A 23,844-nucleotide genomic window follows, 5' to 3' on the forward strand; every position below is an offset into this window, starting at 1 on the left:
GCCGCCGCCACCCCCCTCCCTCACCTCGCCTCGCCTCGCCTCAGGGAGCGGGTGGGCGCCCTCCTCAGCAGCAAATCCCAGGGAAGAGTCTCTTGGCCTGGCCCCCGCAAGATGGGGCCGGGGACCTGCCGAGGAGCGAGCAACCGACCGCCCGGTTCAGCGACCTCCTGCGGGCGCAGGCGCGGTGCTGGCAGGCCGGGGAATTAACCGGGTTCAGCGCCTCCCGCCGCGGAGGCTCCCCCACCGCTCCCCGGGGCATGCCCTGGCTCAAGGGCGGGTCGGATCGGCGGCCCAGCTCGGGGCATGGCTTCACAGTCTGCTGGTGGGCTGGGGCTGGTGGGCTGGGGCAAGCAGCTGGGGGGCCTGGCTGGGCATGCTCCACGTTTTTATTGCGGAGAGCTTTGCCTCCGGCGATTGCAACCCGGTCGCTGCTTATAAACGGGTCATATATGCTATTCTGGAAGGTAGGTTTGTTATACGTTGAAAAATACACTAAAAAAGGCAATTCCCCCCCATTAGTAGTTGTTAGCATCTGAGAGGCGAATCTCGTTTTATGCAGCTTATTCTTTCTTATATATGAAACTTACTGAAAATAGCAAAACATAATGTTCCCGTAGAGCAAATAAAAAGCTTATATCAACGTAAACTAATAAAGTTATGAATGGACTTATGCACAACGTGCACTTTGAAAGATACGCCTTTATTTGGGGATTTTATGTTCTGGGATGTTTTTGGTTTTATTATTTTCTCCAGTCCTGGCTAGTTGCAGATGCTGGGAGTATATAAGCTTACTTTTACATACTGTGAGTACGTTCCTAAGGTATTGTAACCTTGCCTGTGCAGCCATACAGCAGGATTTGTTCCAGGAATTAATACTTAATGGTAGCGTTGATACTAGTTAGTGTTTATTAGATGAGGAGCTTGCCAGGATATATAGTCATCACTAGCAGGCTGAGACTGTTGGATCAACCAGGAGACCTCTCGATGGAAGCAAGAGGAGGGCTAGATGGATTATTCCGATGTGCTACAGTTTATGGGCCACAGGCTGGGAATTTGTCTTTGTACAGATTATTTACATGCTCCTAAACCCTTTGTTGGAGCAAGAGGTAATACATAGTAAATGTTTAATGTGGTTTACAAAAAAATATAAACAATGTAATTTATGTAGGAAGGATTTGGAGGATTTATTGTCATTTAGAAAACGTATTTATAAAACGTGGCGCAAATAGTCTGATTTCAAAAAATTACAGAGATGCTTGTATACAAGTAGAAAACTAGTATTTACATTTTTGCTGCTTATACATAATGCGTTAGTGAAAATTTAAAATATTTTTTCCTTTGATTTTTCTGCAGGTTTTAAGCATCGTCTTGCAATATGTTTTTCTGTTCCTTAATGGGTTTTTCTTCTCCAGGGATAAAGCCATGACCAAAATGAGTGATAGCAACTTAGAAAAAACAACCATTATTCAGAAAGCAATAGCTTCTTGCTGTGGAGCTATAATTACATCATTATTTGGTAAGGCAAAATATCAAGCTTGCCACAGAGAGAAGCTTTACAAAGTGATTACTCTTCATTTTGACTCAGCATGATGTCTACATATATATATGGTTTATCAGTTGCCACTAATATGTTCAACAAGGATGGTTTTGAATAGTTGTCTCATAATTTTTTGTATTTTAACAAATGTGGTTAATTGAAATCTTTCCCATCCCTGATAATCTTTAACCATTTCTGAAATACGAATAATTTTTATTGACTTCTCATTTTTTCCTCTTGGTGTAGTAGTTAAATGCTTGCTTTCTTCAAGAAACAAAATTAATAATAAAAATTAATTTCCATACTTCCTGCTGCTTAAAAGTAGATTTTAAATAAAAGACTGCTTTACAGTACAAGACATAAATCCTGCAAGTGTGGCCCCTGTGAGATGTCCCCTTCATGTTACCACTTCAGTAGTAACATTAATTTACTCTGCTGTGATGTCTTACACTGGTAAAGCCTTTTATTGGGGGAGGAGGGTTGTCCCTAAACATTGCTTTTAAGGATAGCTTTTTGTTAGGCCTTTAAACCTCTGGATAATCTGTGGAATTCATCTGCTTCATATTCAGTTGTCTCACTCAGGACCTCCTTCCCCACCTGTACCCAAAGAGGCATCGATTGGTTAGGTTAAGTACTTCGTATCCCTTGGAGCTCTTCAAGCCCGTTAGCTTATACTTTGTATTTCAGTTACTTTTTGGCTTAAGCTAGTCTTTTGTTCTGACTTTTAACCCTGGTTATGCTACGGGGAAATGTGCAATTTTCTAAGCATGATTTTTCCCCTGCAAAATTTCCAAATTTTTACAAAATAGGATCTTACCAGGACCCTGTCAAATTCATACTCTTCTTAGTCTGTCCTAATACCATGTGTCCTGTGATGTTAGGTAAAGTAGCAAGCAAAGCTACATCAGACCTGTGGCATTTCCAGGATGGATTCCAACTGTGTGTACGTAAGATTCTAGTACAGCGTAAGGTGTTGGTATTCGAGAGCTCAAGAGGTATAGGAGACTGGCCCCTTTCTGAAGTGGCAGCTGGGGGATGAGGCAGAGTATGTGTGAGTGGCTAAAATACTACTAGATGCCAACTTTTAAGCAACTGAATTGAGCTGCAGGAGTCACATTTAGATCCCCACATTTAGATACGGAAATGTGAGCCAAGTATTCAACCTCCTGTTAGTCAACTGAGAGGCATCAATAGAGAGCTAAGGTGTGAGTCAGTTGCCTGTGCACAGGAACGTGTTCAGTGAGACACATGCTAGAGTATTTGACTTAGCCTCTAGCTGCTGCAGTCATTTCTGTCAACTGCATAGGTATTTTGGGTACCTTAGAGACTCAGGTGGCACTAGCTGCTTTTATGTAAGCAACTGAATCAAGCCCTCAGTCAATATAATCAGTAGAGGCTGGTCCAGCTGACCAGCCACTGTAGTGTTCAGCATGTCTAGGCCTGTAATAATTGTGAGGGCTGGAGCGGAAACGATGAAATGTTCACTAAACCTTCATTTAATTTTCAACAACTCTAAAGTCAACAACTCTACACACAGCAAAGAAGGAAAGTATGTCATGAGTTTAAAATTTTTCTTTTGAACATCGCTATTATGGTCAGTTTATTGAAAAAGAATAAACACATGAAAAAATGCTGTAATATTTTACATGCTTGAGGCCAAAATCTGATCTTACATGCCTTGTGGTATGCCACTTATAAAAGGTTAGCAGCAGGGCATAATAGCACAAGTTTTAGCACTTTCAGACAAGATGACACAATGGGTTTTGGATGAGCTTTGTGTATCTCTAATATTTGTTGTCGGTGCAACTGTTAGTAAATTAGAAAAGATACATATCGTCACTTGCAAACCATACAGGATTTGTAGTTCTCCTTTTTGCCTCTGTCTGATAACATTGTAAAACAGGCCTCTTTTTTTTCCCCTCTGGAAAAAAAAAGCCGTAGAAATTCATGATAAGGCATCTGTACACTTGTACATTTTCAGGGCATGCAGGGTGTTTGTGAATGACTTCTGTTTCATTTTAGTAACTCCTCTTGATGTTATCAAAACTCGACTGCAAGCCCAAAGCAATCCATTCTCCAAAGGTAAATGTGTAGTATAGTGGAGGGCATAATTCGCTTTTTGCTGTTGTATTTAGCTGATAATAATCATAATGCTGAGCTACAGAATGTTTTTATTTGTTTCGCAATAGTTGTGGTTGTTTCTTAAGTGTAAGGGGCGGGGGGGGAGAGCAACACAGCAATATATACTGAAATTGCTAAAGAAAGAATTTGCCAGTGAACAGACACAGTGGAAAAAAAATCCTGTAAATACTATTTTAAACAGACTTTTTTTCTGTCTGTCTTAGTATTTTCATTGTGGCAGAAGGTACAACTATTAATGAGTTGAGTTTAAAAAAAAAAAGCTCTTAATAACTAAATATTTCATCAGAGGGCTTATATGATCAGGACTCTATATCAAAGTTCAGCTCCTCCAGAATCCAGAGACTTTTGAAAAAGAGTAGTAAGTCTTACCTAAGTCACTTGCCACTAGGGTTCTGAATAGATGAAGACACTGTGCACTCAAAGATATGTCAATGATTCCTACTATTTAGTTGTAATTAATAAATCGGATTCAAAAGGAAAGGAGATGACTGGTGTTCCATGTTATATGTGGAGATTAATATTTCCAGTCACACTTGCTGTAAATCACGAAAAATACTTGTGCCTTCTATCCTGTTTTTTTAGTAAATTCTAAACCCTTCAGAAATGTGAAGCTTGAAAGTGTGTTTTCATAATGGCAATAATATTTTATCAAACAGGTTCAAGGTATATGATGTAGAAGAAATCAAAAACAAGTAGAGAGGATGATCTAGTATAAATACAGTCTAACCTAAGATATAATGCCTCCACTTGTAATGTGGATGCTGAGGCTACTTAATAAAAGATTTAAAAATCTGAAAGATGTTCACATAGTTACATATAATATTGCTATTCAGGTCTTGCGTTGGTTTTAGCCTTCAGCAGATGGTGGTATAACATAAACACATTTCCTGGAGCCTGTGAGGGCAGTTTCATTTAGTCTGGCACTCTGAAGATTGCATTTGTTCCCCCTTTCCTTTTACCTAATGTCATCATTGACTTTCCAAGATTATTTTGCCCCACTGTGTCTAACCAGAGATAAATCTGTGTTGCCATTATATCCAATTTGAAATTGCTGCTGAGTAAGAACAATCTTACAAGCATTAACTATATTCTTGTACACCATTTTATTAGGAAAGTGTTTTGTATACTCCAGTGGCCTTATGGATCATATATGTGTTTGTGAGAATGGTGACAGCAAAGCGTGGTATAAAAAAAGTGGGCGTTTCAAAGGGATGTTGGTAAGAACATTTTACATTTATATAAAACTGTACATTGAAAACATTTTTAAGTAGCATGCTGTAAATGTTTTTTTTTCAAGTTCCAGTAGAATCTGTTATAATTTGAGAGGGCGTTCGTGTGGTTACACTGTGTAATTTATATAGTGATTAATGATACTTTTACCTTCTACAAGAAAATACATATTCCTTTCTTAAGATGAACAAGGAGGCAGCTGCACAGCTCTCCTCACAGGATACTGGCTGTATGATTTTATTTTCCCCACTTGAGCTATATTGTCAGTAGTTGCTGATTGCAGGTACTCATTTTCTGTACCTACTTACAGCTCTTCTATCAACAGATCTTCCCAGTATGCTCCTGAGCTGAACTAACAATGCAGATAGCATTTCAAAGTTAAGTTCATGTGTCAAGTTCTGGATCCATTGAAACTTGTAGGACTAGCATTTTACTCAGACACTGGAAGCAGACTTGCTGTTGGACACTGTGATGCTGCTTCATTAATCAAGATTTTGTTTGACTCTGCCATTAAATTACACACGTGATCAAGGATTTTTCAGAATTAAATTTCTGAGAAGAATGAAATTCATGCAAAAGGTTTCTTGAGGAGTTTTACAGTGTTATCTTTTTAAAAAATTAATAACTTCACAATTTTGAATTTTTCAATTAACTTTACCATATAATTTTTTAGAACGTCGCTTAGTTTTCCAACTGACATGATTTTAGGCCCATTTTTGCTATGACAAGGTGATTCATAAAGAAGAATGACTATGATATCATTGGATCTCCTTTCATTTTTTTAAAAAAACAGTGCTGGACAATTGTGCGGTAAAGAAAATTGTAGTGGACATTGTAGGTTTCCAGTGGCAGGACTGTACAGATGTTTTGCTGTATTTGCCCATATAGTTAGTAAGGTATATAAATATGCTGTGCAGTCATTGGATTTAGTTATGTCCTTTCTCCAATCTTTTTTCCATACCTTCCTGTCCTGTAAATTTGTTGAAGCTAGTATAAACTTACAAACTAACTAGTACAGAATATATTTGGAGAAAACATAAAATACTAGTATAGCATTTTCTGTCTTTTTTTTTCCCCTCTTAAGTGTCTTTTTTGTCAAATCATCTTAGGACCTTTTAGGGCTTCTTGACTCCCTCTCAAAGCTCCATTTTTTCAAGTCAGGCTTGTTTTAATAAATCATGTCTTTGTTTTCCCCATGCAACTTTTTACTTCAGTGGCTCTGTCCATCAAAGCTGTCTCCTCTAAAGCTATTTGCCTTTTTCTTCCTGTGAGTCCTGTTTGTGGTCTGTCAGGCTCTGTATCTTTTGAGGCTGTCGTGGTTTCAGCCCAGCCGGTAACAAAGGACCACGCGGCCGCTCGCTCACTCCTCCCGCCCCCCTCCGGTGGGATGGGGGGAAGACGGAGGAGAGGAAAAAAAACCCAAACCTGGAACCTCGAGGGTTGAGATAAAGGCAGTTTACTGGAACAACACAAAGAAATTGCAACAACAACAACGGTACTAATGAAAGAGAATACAAAAAGAGTGATGCACAGTGCAACTGCTCACCACCCGGGACCCGACGCTCTGCCACTTCCCCCACCGAAAAGAAGAGCCCACCCCCCGGCCCGCTCCCCCTTTATATACTGAGCATGATGTCACATGGTATGGAATAGCTCCTTGGCCAGTTCAGGTCAGCTGCCCCGGCTATGCCCCCCCACCTCCCAGGTTCCTGTAAAAAAAAAAAAAATTAACTCTATCCCAGCTGAACCCAGGACAGAGGCCCTGTGATAATGTCTGGTCTTAAGCATATTCCAATCCATCAAATCTCAACCTCTTCCCCCAAATATTTAAGAACATTAGGTATCCTGATATTAGGAAGTTTGTCTTTTTGATGGTGATTTCAGTTGAATGATCTTCAAGGTTTAGTGTTCCTCTGTTGTCAGTGGTCTGGGAATATATGGGACAGCTGTGGTATTAATTGTAGGCTTCCAAGAATATAGTATAGTGTATATACATTGCATATATGTTGTCAACTTGTTGTCAGAGAAAGCAAGTATTGAAGAATCATTGAGAGTTAATTGCTATTTCATGCCAAGAACTCCTGTTACGTATTAAAAAAAATATTTCAGTGGATTATTTGGGGAAGTTTCCACGAGTTGCTGCTGTGTTGTATTAGTTCTGAAAATAACTTACTCACAGGCTGTCAGTTACTGATAAAAACTTACTACTTTGGTCCTTTAAAGATGGAAGGAAATTCTTAATTTCAAACACACAAATATTTCTGTTCAGCTCAATAGAACTATTTGTGTGATTAAATGTGATAGCTAGTGTTAGCAACTACAAAATTGGGATCTTAGAATGATAAGCCATTTTAGAAACATAGTTTTTTAATACATTAATTTTGTGTTCTGCCAGCTAAAATATATTACTGAGTATAAAAGCTTTGTAGCTAATTATTGCTCTTTGCCTGGTTATATTTTTAGGATGCATTTGTGAAAATTATTCAAATAGAGGGAATAAAATCACTGTGGAGTGGACTTCCCCCAACACTGTAAGCTGAATGGAGGGTTTATTTGGTAACATGTTATTAATTATTATTAAAAATTTAACTCCATTATTTAGACAAATGAGTATGTTTATTTGTAAGTGATTTTAAAAATATTGGTAAATTCTGAAGTTACAGATAGTGATGTAATCAGTTGTATCAGAAACATCTAAAGACAGTATAATTTCTGCCAGATCTTGAGATTCCTCCTTGCAACTTCCTTAATATATTCTCAGTAGTTAAGCAGGAATATCAGACTTCATTCTGCCTTTTAGAGATGGTATCCTTACTGTAACCATCCCCTTGATAGTATCATTGAATCATAGGATGAAAAGTGATCGTTAGAGAATGCTATACTTTGATAGAGATTTGCTATCCTAGCTTTTTGCTAATGACTTGCAATAAGCAACACAGCTGTTTCCACAGACACTGTAGTGTTGCACCTCATTACCCTGACGTAATTTTTATTTTTAAACATTTAACTAGAATCTTCTTTATTCCAAAGAATTTATTGGTTTTTATCCTATACAACTTTGTCATGGAAAACAGATCATTCCTTTTCTCTCCACAAGAGCAATTTACATATTCAAACACTGTTAACAAATCCCCTCCTCGTCTTCTATTTAAGCTTAACAGCACCAATCTCTTTTATCTTGTTATTCATATTAACCTAGTATGGATAGTAATTAAGACCTCTATAATTATGTCCCCCTCCATAAGCAATCTGAGAAAGTGATCAAATCTAACATGTATATTAAAGTTGTATCTTGTAAGACTGAAGTGTTGTGTTACAGTTAGTTCTCTTGTTCCAAGTCAAAGAGCCCAGTGGGAAAGCACTGGTACACTTTTGATTTGCACACAGTGTTCAGTATATAAACACAAAAAAGCAAAGCATGGTGGAGCTCAGGCCTTGTTATTTAACCTGCAGCATGTGGCAATTTCAAAATACAAACCTTTAGGATCTAATTGAACTAAGAGGTCTCTATTTCAGCCATGACAGAGTTTTTTCTTCAACATGTGTTCTGTACTCCTGCAGAGAACAACCAGCTTCTTGATTGGAGAGAGGTACACAGTATTTAAAAGAGCTAAACTATGAATTGTTGGTTTTCCAAGCATGACAGTCTTCATTGTTTTTTGGTAATGGTGGTATGTGCTATATTGGCACAGACATAACACAAAAATATAATTGCAGTTTTATAGTAAGATAGGGTGCTTTACCCCTACACTGAATGATTACAGATCTAGCTGTTTTTATTATAGTCTGTACTATGCTGGAATGGAAAAAACTTATATTTACTCACTCCACATTGTCTTTCAAGTAATGAGAATCGTTAAGTATTGATTAAGATAGAGAAAATACTCGCCAGTTGTTAAATGAATAAAAATTTAAGGTTAGTAGCTGCTTCCATAATGTTTTGTTTGCTTGCTTCATATTCACATCTTTCAATTCCATTCCTTTATCCAAATAGTTCTGAAGCTGATATGAAATACATTTTGACTGAGATAATCCACCATCATTTTACTTATAGTTTTTCCTCATGAAATTAAAAACTAGAAAACTGAGAAATCTGTGAATTTGAAACTCTGAACTAGAGACAGTGAATCAAAGCCACAGGATTAATGCTTTTTCTTCATCCATAACAACACACAGCTGGAGATCTAACTTTTCCTTATTTAAGCAAAATATCCATACAAGTTTGTTGACTTTATGTTTCTGCTTTCCTTGTATTAATTTAGATTCCATCTCTTATATTTTAGAATAATGGCACTTCCTACCACAGTAATCTATTTTACCTGCTATGACCAATTGAGTGAAGCTCTGAAATCTAGACTAGGAAAGGATGATGAACACATTCCAGTTCTTGCAGGTGCCTTAAGCAGATGTAAGTTGTTATCTGTTTAAAGATTAAAGTGAAATAAAATACGTGTATGCTGTTTTCTTGGCTTTGTTTTGTTGTTCTGTTTTGGTTTTAAAGTAAATTTGCTGTGGCTTTAAATGAGGGATAATATTACGTGGAGCTGGGCATAGGAAGGAATACTGTAATTACGCAGTATTTCTTGGGCAACATAACCCTCTAACCTGGAATAATGTGAATTATTTTTGGTGTTACACTTTCACTACATGTGTAATTTATTCACTATTTGATAGTTCTAGACTTCTACCAAGGACAGTTTAATTTAAGTCTGTTCTGTGGTGAATCTAATAATAAACATCATTATTTTCTATAATGGAAGCTACACAGGTAATTACAAGGAAAATTAAAATTGGACTTGTACTTGGTTTACTGCTGCATGATATAAAGGGACTGAATTTCTTTTTATATTTTCTTACTTTTGTTTATTCTTATATATTTTTGTAGAAGTAGCTCATGTCATATATTTTTGGGCTTTCTTAGAAGACTCTGAGAATGTAGTTCCATATTCTACTTGTGAAATCTATGAGGGGGACTGGAAGACTAGTAGAAAAATAATTGTTATTCTGTGGTGATGTGGCAAATTGTTCTTATTAGGCTGCTCCATGTTTTAAATTCACATGTCAAAGAAACCTTATCCCAGCAACAGGAGAAAAGTAAAATCGTCTATTACATGTGTGATGGGAGCTTGTTAGTGAGTGGTGACTCACTGACCTTGCCACGAGGTGCAAGAGAGTTACTTTATCAGATACAGATTGCCTGCTAAATAATCTTGATAGTTTAAAATAAGAATGGCAAAGATGCTTAGAAATCAATAAAAGCTTAATCTCTAACCATCATTTTTGTCTTTAACAAGAAAAAAACCCAAACCCCAAGTGCACTTTCTTCAAGTTACACTTAAAAATGGTAATTACTGAAAAGTAATCTTTACAAGTACTTGAAATTTTCAGCCTATTTAAGTAATAAATCTGAAAATGAGGATTCTTAACATGTTACATGGATTACAACATGTCAGTATTGAAAAAAGGTAGGTAGCGTGTGTGTCCAAATGTTTAAGTACTGTGAATAGATACGGTATTATCTGGAAAGGAAACTTATTTTGGGAATTATTTCAAGGAAAATGGGAGAGCTGAAAGGAATCAAATATGTAAAGCAAGGTGAGACCTGACTTTAATGTTCAGGAAATACTACTAGTAAATGTTGATTTTAAAAAAAGCCCACATTTTTCGCATTTGCAGTTGGTTCAGTTACTGTAGTGAGCCCCCTGGAGCTGATCAGAACTAGAATGCAGTATCGCAAGTTGTCATACAAGCAACTGTACACATGCATCAGCAGTAAAGTGGCTACAGACGGATGGTTTTCCCTGTGGAGGGGCTGGAGTTCTACTGTTCTGAGAGACGTACCTTTCTCAGGTGGGGTTTATTTTCCATGCAAGTTTGTGTTATGCCAGAAGATGTGTTTATGCATAACTGTTAGACTTTTTCTGTGTTTTTTAGGTCATTTTAATGGTTAGCTTTCAGAATGACTGAGATTTGCTCTCTTTTGAGTGTTTTTATTTATAAATTCTTTGAGGACCTGATTTTTATTTTTCCCCCCATTTTGTTTGTGAATACCAGTTGGGGTTCATTGTTACATTCCCTTTCTCTATACTTAGACTGTTTCTTCTCACCTTTAGAATCATAAAATCATAGAGTACTAGGTTGGAAGGGACCTCAAGGATCATCTGGTCCAACCTTTCTTGGCAAAAAATTAGCTTATGCTTGGCAAAAATTTAGCTTATGCAATGGCTGTTTTTGAAGACTTTCAGTAGGAAATTTTCTCTGTAATAGGTAGAGTGGCTATTTCCTTATAGAGAAACTTGCTGTATCTAAGTGTTCTGATGCTTAATTTTGAAAACATGTACAAAGAGAGAGTGACACAGTAGTGTCTTCAGGAATTTTTGTTAGCAAGATGAATGAGTTTGTGTAACTGCTCCAAAAAACATGAAGCTAGAGCATCACTTGTGTGAAATATGTTCATCTGATTCGTGTCAATATAAACAATGCTAGGGCCGCATAATAAAATGTGACCCTCACTGTCTATGTAATCTTCAACCATTTTGTCGATCCTTGTACAACCGCAGGCCGGGAGGAGACAGATGATCTGTACATAGTTCGTTCTCTTTTTGCCAACCCAAAACCGGTTTTGTCGTTAACTATCCTGGAGGAGAACTGAGGCATTTGGATGTGTGTTTGGCCTCAGGGATTGCAGTGCTTGGGACCTTGATGAGCCATTTGTTGTACGTATTTGTTGAGCAGGAGGTGTCTGTTGTGAACTTGTTCGGGTTCTGGTGACCGCAGCTGGTGCTGTGCAGGGTGTCTGGCTGTTGCACAGGATGTCTGCTGTCCAGCGCGAACAGTGGGGAGCCTGGTCAGAGATAAGTTTCTAAGCACCCCCACAACCAGGAGATGGAGAAGAACACGCCTAGTATGAATATGTAACGAACGTTAGACTATAAAAGAAGCTGTTTTGTTTTTCACGGCGCGCGTTGTGGTAGAGCAGAAGCTCCCCACGTGCCCAGCGCTGTTTGCTTGCCTTTATTCATTTAATAAATTGTTAACTTTGTTTGGAATCCTGTTTGGGACTAAATTCATTTATAACACTTGTTAGCAGAGCTCCAAAGCTGAAAATCTAGAAGAGTCTGATACAGAGCGTAGCTAGGCCTAGGACTATTCTTTAAGATAACACGGACAGAAGAGATCATGCTTTCTTCCTTTTTGTCACACGTCTGCTATGTTGTGAGCTCCAGAGGTAATTGGATGACTCTGCTAAAGGACAGTTTTCCCACTTGTTAATGCCACTGGTGAGAGCCCCTGTCTCCTTGACGCCTGTTGTTGTCAGAGCAATTGGAGATCGTTAGGCATCAATTGTCCTTGAAGCAGTTTCTGTCCTTTGGATAGTACCAGAAATAACACCTTTGAACACCTTGTGCTGGCCCAGAAAAATGCTTCAAACCTATTTTTGGAGGCAGAGAACCCTTGAAGTATTTGACCTGCTATCTTTGTTCTCCCACTTCATTCTTAAGATAATCTGACATGTAATTTAATTTGTGGTTCCAGACAGTCTAGTGAACTGATAATTGGTTTGGACTCATGGAATTTGAGCACATTTAGATGTGCACCTGGAATAAATTTCAAATTGGCTGTGAACCAGACCAATGCATGGTAAATGGGGGTGATTAGGATATTTAGTTAAAAATTGCACTTGGCAGTTAAGTGAGTTAACAGAACCAAGTTATCTCAGCCGTTTTCTTTTCAGAATGAATAATACTCTGTTTTCTTTCACTTTGCTACTGGTAGGTGTTTGAAGATTGTGGTTGGACTGTATTTCCTGCTTAAGGATCCTGTTGCTTGATGGGATTTAATTTAGCCTTCTGTGATAGGGAAGGCTTCTGAACCTATGGAAATGTGTCTTCTCTAAGGCTAAAGATAACTGTCAGAATTCATCTCAACCTTTTGCCAAAGTACTTCCTGTTCAGTATTTATTTTTTAATTTACTTATTTTTCTTCTCTGCCAAATGCATCTTTCTCTTAGGCTATTCTGCTAAGTTTTGTAAGGTAACTCTAAAATTCTTCATCTAATTCCTGTTGCCCGACTTCAGGTAGAAACTCTTGTTCTCTTACTGATTTTTGTCTGTAGCAATGTGGCAGGAGCTAGTGATCTTCCTTCCCTCTGCTGCTTTTAACAGAGTGGGAAGATCAGAGGACTGTGAGGGACTGCACAAGGAAGAGGGCACTAGGGTGATGTCTGTGTGTTCTCAGCCCTTTTCAGATTCTTGTGTCCATGCCTGCTGTTCCTCCACTGATCCAAAACATCCTCATTGATTTTAAGTCAGTCTCCACACTGCTCTGGCATTCACTTCACAGCTATTGGGCACTTGTCTGTGCCCAGTACTTTGTAGGCATCATGGGGTGCTGGAAGGGTAGAGGCACAGGTTAACATGCAGCTCCTGCCTTATGCGTTAAGGACTATTGTTAAAGAGCCAGAATTGAGCAGGCAATTAGGTGCATGAGTAAAGGAAAATGTATTTAAAAAAAAAAAACCAAACCAAAATTAAATGCCACAAAACTCTGATGATATAAAGCTAAGAGTGTTTAATGCTGCTTAATGCCTTTTCCAAATGTGTTTTCTGATTATTTTTTCCTTATAAATACTCTATGCAGTTAAGATGTTCTCCCTTAATACCTTCAGTCTTAGCTCTTCTGTTTGAATGATGCCCCAACAGCATCGTGGTTTCTGGTATTCTGACAGCACAGTCTGCACTTTTGCTGCAGTTAGCTCCACTTAGCTCTTTCAAGAGAAATTAAAGTCAGTGTAACAATTTGTACTGAGAAAGCAGCTCCTCTGTGAAAACAGTCAAGCAGCACAGCATGACTCAAGCAGCACAGGGTGATTAGAATCCCACTGTGTTACTAGACCAACTTTGAACGATGTGCTTCAAGCATGTTCCCTTGGGAGGCTAGCTAGACTGAATAAAACTTAAGCTGTGAATGTTTATAAGCACAAGAATTGGGTTAACAATAACACTTGAGTCATTCTTTAAGCAGTGTTGCAGAGAATATAAATGTAAAAGGTATACAGGGAAGGGAGTCCGGCAGGTGCTTAAGCGAAGTTTTGGATTTAGATAATTTATATTAAATTAGAATTTGATACATTTCAATAGTAGGTTTTCCTCAAACCCTGAGAATGCCTTCTGAGATACTGCCTACAATTACTTTTGCAAAATGTTGGGAGGCCAGGCATGTGTGCTGGCAATGTTCATAGCAAGAAAATACTTTGATATTTCTCTGCTGGCACAACCTCCAGAACTCAGTGCTGAATGAGGCACAGTTATCTTTCAGGATACACAGCTGTCATTTGCAGAATTTATTTGACCAATTGCCACAAGGAACCACGCTATAATTCAGCCCAGTAGCATACAGTTTAAAGAGTTTTAGTTAGAATGCAGAAGGAGTGCAGTTTAGTTCAGCAGATAAAACCAGAAACAGATGTTATTCCTAGAAGTTATTAGTCAGACTTGCCTTGACAGTCCTAATGGAGGCATTCCCCCCCTGAGTAATTCCAGAGAGCAAAACTGTATTTCTTGGTTCTCTCAGGATTAAATTTTACACTCTGTCCCCCAGAAGAGTATGAGGCAGTCCTGAGCAACCTTTCATTTTGTATGAAACACATTTTTGTAGAATTAGTGAGCTCATGCCTGAAAACATAGCAAATAATTAAAAGCCTACATTCCGATTTATGTTAAATTGAATTTTAAAAAAATCAGTTATGTGAGTTTTGTAGTGCTTGGGTTAGATTGTATTAAGGTAGGGGTTACTTTAAGGGAATCACAAAATGATTAGGCTAATTTGTATCATATGAAGAAATTTGGAATATGGAGATATAAAGGGAATGAGGCAGTCTGTCCATGGATCATCACAGAGAACACTTTTATTTTGCTTTCAGCTCTTGTTTCTTTTTGCTGCTGTTGCCACAGTAGAATTCTTACATCTGTACTTGATAAAAGAATTTCTGTATTTGATGTACAAATGTGTTGTAATGTGAGTTTATTTTTTTTATAACCATAGCAATGTACTGGTATAATTATGAACGTTTCAAGAAGATGATGTGCAAGGAAGTTGGTGCACATGAACCAACATTTTTTATTGCTTTTACTTCAGGAGCAGCATCTGGCTCTGTAAGTATGTATTTTTGTTTCCAGTACTACTCTTTATTATTATCACTAATAAAATATTTTAAAGAGGTATGATTTTATATGATTCTCTCAGAAATGGTGTATGTTTTGGGATGCATCTACTTCAAAACACATGGCCTGGCATTCAAGCTGATTGGGTGTATCTGAATAAATTACAGTGTTCTGAAATACAAGACTTCTAATAATATCAGGTGCTTGGAATATCAAATCTAGTTTTAAATTGAGTGCACTTTAATTTAAAATTTTTAATTACATTTTAATTGTTTGTGCTCTAACATTAAAATGGACTTCTTTTCCTAATAGATTGCAGCTGTCATAACTCTGCCATTTGATGTAGTGAAAACACATAGGCAGACTGAACTTTGGGAGAGTGAGACTTTAAAAAGTAAGTTGCTGGTAAGGAGAAAAAGAACCCATAATGTTTCAAAAAAAAAAACTTAGTGTTTGAGTATATAAACTTTTGGTAGGAATTTTAAATATTTGTCCTTTCTTCTGAAGTTTATCTAAAAATTCTATCACTAAGGCCTTTTTTCCTCTGCAAATTGTAACATCTTATAGGATATTTTTTATCTCCTAGGATAAATACAATATTTCATTAATAGCATGGAGGAGGGAAGAGGTGTGATTTCAGTACCATTTAGGTTAATAAGATGGTATAAAATAGAAACAAAAATATCCAGAGCTATTACATTTAGGTAGACCAATTGCAAATTTGTATACATTTAAGTAAGTTATATTTAAATAGGCAAAAATTTAATTTCTTATAAAACATTCAGGTGAACAGTGATCTATTGAAATAGACTTTTGAGTTGATAAAAATAACATGATAAAATGTTTGCACATTCACTACCACTTGCTCCTTCACAACAATACTCTTCTTTTGTTAAATATTAGTCTAGAGAGAGAAAGCACTGTGCTCAGGTTATGTATTTTTTACCTTATTTTTGTGTGATTTCAAAGAAACTATTCTTGCGGGCATATTAGTGAATATCTTAACAGCTTTAAAGGATGAAAGAGGAAGGAAGTTTCTTTTCTGTTCTGCATTCAGTAGAGCACCACTGCATTTTATACACATTCAAGTTGTATCTAAAAACTTTTTTTTCCATTACTTGGGACCTGGACCAGTGGGGGACTTTCATTAACTTAAATAAATGTTAATCATGGCTTTAAGATTACAGACCAGTAAAAAGGCTGAGTGCCCAAATAGTTTCTGCTTAGAAATGAAGGCCCTAGTTTAGAACGATGTTATGAAAACTTAGTGCTCACTTTTTGGCATGAGGTTTTGTTCTCTCAGGCAAATTATTTTTAGCTGGTATAATTCTCAGAAAACCATATTTATGTTTCATGGCAGAACAGACGAAGATCAAAAAAGCTTTAAATATAAATAGTTTCTGTGTTTCAATTCTTCTCTTGTGCTGATGAATGTAAAAATTCATTGCTAACACCACTTTGAATCACAGGTAGCTGCCATATATTTATTAGGTTGATATTAACTAGATTAATATATATCTAAAATTTCATTATGGGTATCTATAATTTGTACTAGTTTAATTCTTTCCTAATCCTGTTGCTGTTAGAGTTGGACACTGACTATACATCTATATATTGTCTCTCTGTGGCCGCAAAAATATTTTGCGGCTTCCAGATGCTGTAGGATGTTCCGGCTGAATGCATCCTATGAAACTGTTTTAACTTTATTCTAGAAAAAACCACCACTTTCATATTACAGATCAATGAAAACAGCACGTGCAGAGTGAAATAGCACAAAAAAAATTCCTCTGTTTAAAACAGTTGCATATGTCTGCAATGCAGATTGCTTCTTGATGTTGCTGTAGTTAGGTTGCTTATGGTATCTGATTTAGCTCTACAAGGGACTGCGATCCATATCTCATAGACCTATACTTTCTTAAACTAACTTATACATGTTGGGGGATTTGATTTTTGTAAACTTAGATATACGTTGTAGTGTCCTAGCTTAATTATTATATTCATTCTTCTGATACCAATTCTCAAAACTTACCTTTAGATTCAGTTCACCATAAAGGAAAGTTCTGGTTTAAAAATCTGAATTGTGATGATCTTTTAGCTGCATGTATAAAGTGACATGGAAAGGGACTGGCTTGTTTGAAAGCTAGTTGACTTTTTTCAACTCTTATCAGTTATTCTAGTAAGGAATATTGTCTCTGTTCATGTATCTTACTTCAGGCATTACTACACATTTTTCCATGTCATGCTATTTTAACCTGAGTATTGTATGAACTTGCATACTGTATGAATTTAACATCCTGTATAAAAACTATGGATAAAATTAACATAAAATTAATTAAACCTAATAATTACATTTGAAGTGACTGTCTTTCATTTCTAAAAATATTTTTCTGTGGTATTGTGTATATTGCTTAATTTACTGTTCTCTTATGCTATATTGAGTTCCACAGAGGGACTGTACATCAACCTGGGCAGTTATGAGGAAAATTGTCGCTAAAAATGGGATTACTGGATTATTTGCTGGTAAATCTTTTGATATCTTTCTAAAAAATCTCAGACTAGAGGGGAAGTTTTTTTAATCAGTACCAAGTGATTATAGATATTAATGTGCATAAATTATATAATATTTACATCTATGTGAACACTCTCAGTTATGGAATATTTTGCATATATAAAGCAACAGACATGCATACATCCAGTGAGAATTTTGGTAAAGTCTTCATAAGTTACTAAGCTACAGCTGTCCAAGATGGAGATGATTTATTTAAAAAAAAGAGGGATTGGGCTTGACAGATATGGCTGTATTGGCAATGAAAAATGGTGGGAAAACATTCAGTTCATGAAATAGTTTCTTTCAAATTTAAATAATTTGTTGATTTCTTAAACTGTAATGGTTGGGTTTTTCAGAAAGAATTGGTACAAAGGAAATTTAATGGCTCGTGAGTTTGGAAGCTACAGTATGGAGATGTTTCTAGACTGAGAAAGTTTCTTAGATGCAGTTTTTAGTCCAGTGCTAAAAATTTCAAAACAGTCAGTACTGTTGCAGCACGTATATTTAGGAATAGCCACCCTAACTTTTGTTCTTCATCTCATACTGGTTTCTATACTCAGTTTTTTTTGGTTCTTTCTGTCTTGGAAACAGAGCTTAAGCTTCAGTGGTATTTTTCGGTCTCCTTCTTAGTCTTTAAAGAAGATGCATTATCGAGAACCCAAGAAGTCTGAGTATGGAATAGATATTTTGAAATAGAATTCACATAATAAAATACTGTTATTGGCCTGTGGAATAGTAGCCCAGGATAGATCCCATCTGTCCTATGATGCAGTCCTTTTAAGTTGGACTTTGATGCAGTTTTTTGCAGAGGACTGGAAGATATGGCAGTTATATTAGTATTTGTTTGCTAGATGGGAGTAATTATGTTGAATACTGTATAATATTTGAGACATTCAAGGTCATGCAACAACTATTCCCCAATAATTTTTTCCTTAAAATTTTTTATCCAACTAGAAACATTATTTAAAATATTTGTTAAATTTTTATGTTTAAACAGATGGAGAAACACAATCTTGACAATTCAATGAGTTCTGATTGAGACAAAGTTTTTAAATTTTACTTGTATGTTATTGCATTTGTGTATATGCAAGTATACACATCTTACAGACTTTCTTACCCTCACTGAACCTATCAAGGGACCATTGCTGCCCAGCTGTGTCCAGTGTTCAGCACATCAGTACATGATTTAGTATGTAGCTGGTGTTGTTTCAGTTCGTCTGAGCCATTCAGTAAGACAGAATATCACTGTTACGACCCCATTTAGCTGTATAATTCCTTGATGTATTTTATTTTGCTTCTTGCATGGGCTGTCTTAAAGACTGTCGTTTAGTCTTTTTTATAGCTTTGGCAAAGATCACTTTTTAGCTCTGAACTATGTGCAGTAGTTATTTCTACTGCAGACCAGCACAGATGTATCCCTGACCATCATAAGATATCTTGGCCATTTAAACCCTGCGTATTTATAGAACAGAAAAGAAGCCCCCAGGAATACCTTCTGATGTCTTTTTCAAATCCTGGCAATTCTCTGAAACCAGTGAGGCCTACCTAATCATATGACCTAATTCTTGGTACTAACTCAAAACCTCCAGCAATGAAGCTGGCCTTTTTCCTGAGAGGTCCAGCAGGAGGTACTTTTCCTCCTTATTTTAATCATTGTGGCTAATTTTAAGAGGACTTTCTGGCATCAAGGAGTGATCATAGAGCCTCCTGAGACCTCATGAGACTTAGAAGTGTCTTTTCCACTGCATAACCATACTGCCCTGGCCAGAACAGGGACTTTGTGAGCTGGCAAGTGTGACATGAGACAAGAAAAATGACATTCCATTCCCTCACTGTTACCTCATCCTGAAACTGAGGATTTCTTTTAATTCTTAAAATCTTTCAGGGAATGTTCCACTTCTGTAGTTACCAAAAAGGATTGACTCCCTTCTGAGATAATCACCAGTCGACTCAGTAATTCATGCCGAATTTAGCCAGATCCCAGAATATTCTTGTGGAGAACGACATGGAAATTTGTTCACAGATTTATAGATATTTGGCAGCAGCTATCATGGATCCTGCTATATTTCTGTCAGCTTCTGTCAGAGTTTTCTACTTGGCATGCTCTGTCAAGCAAAGCAAGAAGAAAAGATTTGGTTTCCCAGAAACTGGAGTTCTTGCATTCTCATATAACCTATAACTACCTATAACTAAACATTCCTCCACCATACAAAGAAATGCATTTCATGGTGAATGCTTGTAAGTTTTGCTTCATGCTGCTCAGTCCACGATTCATATCCAAGTAAATATGAATATGGAGGTTACCGTGTAACGTTTTGGGATAGCACATATATGCTGTGCTGTGATTATCAGTTAATGGAGTTCTTTGAGACTTGCCATCCATCCACAAGTGCGCTCACTACCTTCTCTCCCTTTCTTGTATTGTGGTTGAGTGGGAATTAAGAGGAAACTCAGGTAGTGCTAGGCATTTCCCACTCTGTGTACCCGAGTATGGACAAAGGCAGTCTGGGATTGCCACCACATGTGACAGGAACTGAGAGAATAAGAGTTTCCAGCCTCACGTGACAAGGCAAATAGATATTCACAGTGTGAATGTTCAAGCTGATTACACATCCTCAAGAGTTCTAATTGCTGGTTCATATCTTTTTGTGAAGAACTGCTGTCATTCATTAAACAAAAGCAAATCTTTACCTGGGGTGAAACTTTGCTCTTGTTGAATATGTACATTCCAGTAGTTCTATCAATAATTTACTAGCCCAAGTATCACCAGACTAAAACAGTATCGCTTCTTAACTAAACTGTTCTCAAAGTGTTTTGCTTTTGAATAGCTTCCTTTCTATGTATGGCAACTGGAGATTGAAAATTCAACCCTGAATGTATATAAAATGCTCATAGTCACAAAGTGCTCTTGCCTTCCTGTGTGTCCACCTCAGGATGCTCATCTCCCTAAGCTTTCTTACTTCCTTGGTACTTGTTGTTCAGCTCCCCCCATGCCTTTCTCCCAGGCTGTAGGGGAAAAGATTCCCATGTCTTTCTGTCTTCAGCAAGTCTACCTGATGGGTGAGGCTGCTGTTGTCCTGTTCTGTTGGATGGCTGGGGCAATACTCTGTTGTTGCCATGCACAGAAGTCCTTTGTAATGCACATGTGTTGTCATGTATGACTCTAGCAGCGTAAGGAGGAAATGACAAGATTCTGAGATTAAAATGATATTGAGATAAAAGCCTACCATAGTTCATACTTAAATGAACAACTGTGGGAGACATTCCAAACCCAGGATACTTACAAGTCTTGACAGCACTGCATTGGTTCATTGGGGTTCTTTGTTTGAATGGCTATACAGTTGGTTGAAGACTTGCAAGACTTGTTTGTGTTCGCTGAAAGAGAATAAATTGCTTTACTTGCTGTACAGTAATGGGTAACATAGCTGGGTAACAGGATTTGCATATTTCAGAGCACTGATGCCAGCAGAATGCAAGACACCACAAAGCATTGATATTATTAGACACTTTGGGTGGAATTTAGTTCACAGATTAGGATACCTACATTTAGGTCTTGACATATGAGTAATGGAGCGTAGAGAGGTTCACCTGATCAGCCACTATCTCAGTTCAGTCACCCACATGTAGGTGAGATGACTGGGGGTATTCTGCCTGGCTTCTTGCTACTGTTCCAAAGGGACACAAGTTTTCCATAAGTCATGCATCTGTGCTAGCTCCATGCAGATAAATGTCTGCATTTCGAGTGGAAGTAGATGGCCATGTGTAGACATGTGGATTCAGCCTTATTCTCCTACCTCTAAGTAAACTGAATCACTTTCTAAACTCCACTGACAAGATGACAGTTGATTTTAATGGGAGACATTTAACACCTAAATTCTGTCGTTTATACATGTGACCAGGATCCTTCCATTTTAGTAAAGGTGCTATAGGTCTTCAGAGACAGTGGCAAGAGTATCACGCTTTTTACTTAATGGTTGGCTTGAAGGGCTGAGGCACATACCTACAGCAGAGGGTACAGCCCAGCGTGATACTTGAGCCCTTTCCTCTCTGACTTTTTCCATTTCAGGATTCAGGGCTTCCTGAACCTCTTGCTGTCCCACCCGAGAGTTCAAAAGCCTCTGCTTGTCCCACACAAGCAGCAAGTTTGCAGTGACACTTAGGGGAGGGTGCACAGTCTGTCCCCCCCAGGGCCACCTCTTCTGTGCTGGAGCAAAGTAGCCCTGCAGGTCAAGGTGTCCCACCTCCGCGGAGAGACAGAAGGGGCAGAGACACAATGGACGCAAGGCAGGCAGGCCACACGGTGTCATAGGATTATTACAGTGGTAATACCTACAGCTAGTAATTTTAGTATTTTGGACAGGTAGAATCCCAGTTCTACGCTGATATACTATGGCATCAATATAGTATGACCACTAAATGGTACTACAGCACTTCAGTCTGAAAACAAATTATAGTGAATACTTTCCTTTCTCTTCTGGGCAGGTATTATTCCACGGCTGTTTAAAGTTGCTCCTGCTTGTGCCATAATGATCAGCACATATGAATACGGAAAGTCTTTCTTTTCTCATTTAAATGAAAAAATGAACCAATGCCCTTGATTCTCCTTCTTCCGATTGTATGAAGTCAAAATATATGGTGAAGGTTGTGCCAAATTTGAATCTCTCAAAGCATTTTCTAGAGTTCCCAGTGAATTTCTGCGATTACATTTGGTAACCAAATACAACTTCACAAAAACAACTGTTTCACACAGGATAAGTTCACTTTTTTCTTAAGACTAAGAAAATACACATGACCCGTAAGCTATCATTGAAGATTTTGTGACTTGTCTTGTAGCTAGAGAGAAAAAAGAAAGAAAGAAAGAAGGGCGGCGGGGGGCGGGGGAATGTGCTCTGACTGTTCTTCAGTGATGATTAAAAGGGGAAAAAAAATAGAGGCCAGACAGAGCAATGAAGAATAACCACTGTCACTGTGTTAATTTTCAGTCTGACTAAACATTTTTGTTGGGTATTTAAAATGATGTTTAGAAAATGTTTTGGGCTTCCAATCGTACAATACAATTCTTCCTCCATAAGGAGGTTGATATAGAATGAATTCAATAAATGCTTATTTATTATTGCTTAATACATGTTTAATTCTGTGCATGTTTGTTATTTGCAGCTCTATATTTTGTGTAAATGCATATTATAAAATAGTCTTCGGCTTCTTCTCAGGTTTATTTAAAATGAAAAATGCTTTAGGTAAAACTGGAAAAAGTACATCATGCTCATTAGAAACCCAGAGAGCATGGTGAATACATTAAGAGGTGCTGCAGTGGCTTTTTAGTTTAAGGTAATACTCTAAAGCACACCCAGCACTGAAGACAACTGCCTGTACATGTGTTTTGGAAGAACGCTCCCTCGCATGTTTTTGGGAAGTGCAAGCTGTCACTGTCACACAGCTCCAAGGCAGGGCCATGCTCCCTGAGGGGGGGAGCATTCCCCATACCCAGTTTGTATGGGATCACCTGGTTTTGAAGGCTGAGTCTGCTGGCATAAACACAGGTGGTTCCATGCCAGTTTGACTCAGCCATGTATCTATCTGAAGGGAAGAGCACATTTACTTTACTGCTGTAGACACAGCCCCTGTCTGCTACTCACGTGTGTGCTGCACATGCGTGGTATGAACAGTTGCAGCGTCTCCCTTGCCCATAGGCACTTAACTTACTGAATCACAGCTTCCTCTGTATGATTTTTTTTTTTTTTAAATTATTTTGTAACTACCCTCACTACATCCTTTCTTCCATGCATTTTCAATGAAGTGGTTGAATTTTATATGGTTTGTGTATTTTAATGAGGGGGCGTGCTTTACCCAAGAAATGGACTTCAGTCCTGTTCTACCATGCAGAAGGTATCCCAGCACATGTTTGGCCTTGATGAAAATTCATCATGCACTGAAAAATGGTCTAGCTGTAAAGACATCAGGTACAAAGTTACTGCATACAGTGCAGGCAAGAGGTACTGCCATAGATGTTTGACACTGTTCCCCCACTGTGATTTTTCAAAGTAATTTTACACTAGAAACTCAAAATAAAGCCTAAGAGAAAGCAAGTAACAGCAGATTTTGGACCACATTGAATGAAATATAGCAACAAAAACAAAGTCTCCCTGTTTTGCAAGAAAAGAATTTGCTATAAGCTCAATAATACTATAATTTGTCAAATGGCCTTATTTTATCCTGTCTGATTA

General features: G+C 37.7%; 1 protein-coding gene across 1 annotated transcript; it reads left to right on the plus strand.

Moving 5' to 3' along the window:
• Positions 1–1,422: 1,422 nt before the first annotated feature.
• SLC25A40 (solute carrier family 25, member 40) lies at positions 1,423–22,218 on the plus strand. The gene is made up of 10 exons (XM_010562657.1): positions 1,423–1,516; positions 3,560–3,619; positions 4,790–4,896; positions 7,373–7,440; positions 9,193–9,317; positions 10,586–10,759; positions 14,954–15,063; positions 15,385–15,466; positions 17,512–17,592; positions 22,103–22,218. The coding sequence occupies exons 1-10, from the start codon at positions 1,423–1,425 to the stop codon at positions 22,216–22,218; spliced, it is 1,017 nt and encodes a 338-aa protein (XP_010560959.1).
• The last annotated feature ends 1,626 nt before the right edge of the window (positions 22,219–23,844 follow it).

The sequence above is a fragment of the Haliaeetus leucocephalus genome, unplaced genomic scaffold (assembly GCF_000737465.1).
Source record: "Haliaeetus leucocephalus isolate CR32 unplaced genomic scaffold, Haliaeetus_leucocephalus-4.0 Scaffold0, whole genome shotgun sequence".
Lineage (NCBI taxonomy): Eukaryota > Metazoa > Chordata > Aves > Accipitriformes > Accipitridae > Haliaeetus > Haliaeetus leucocephalus.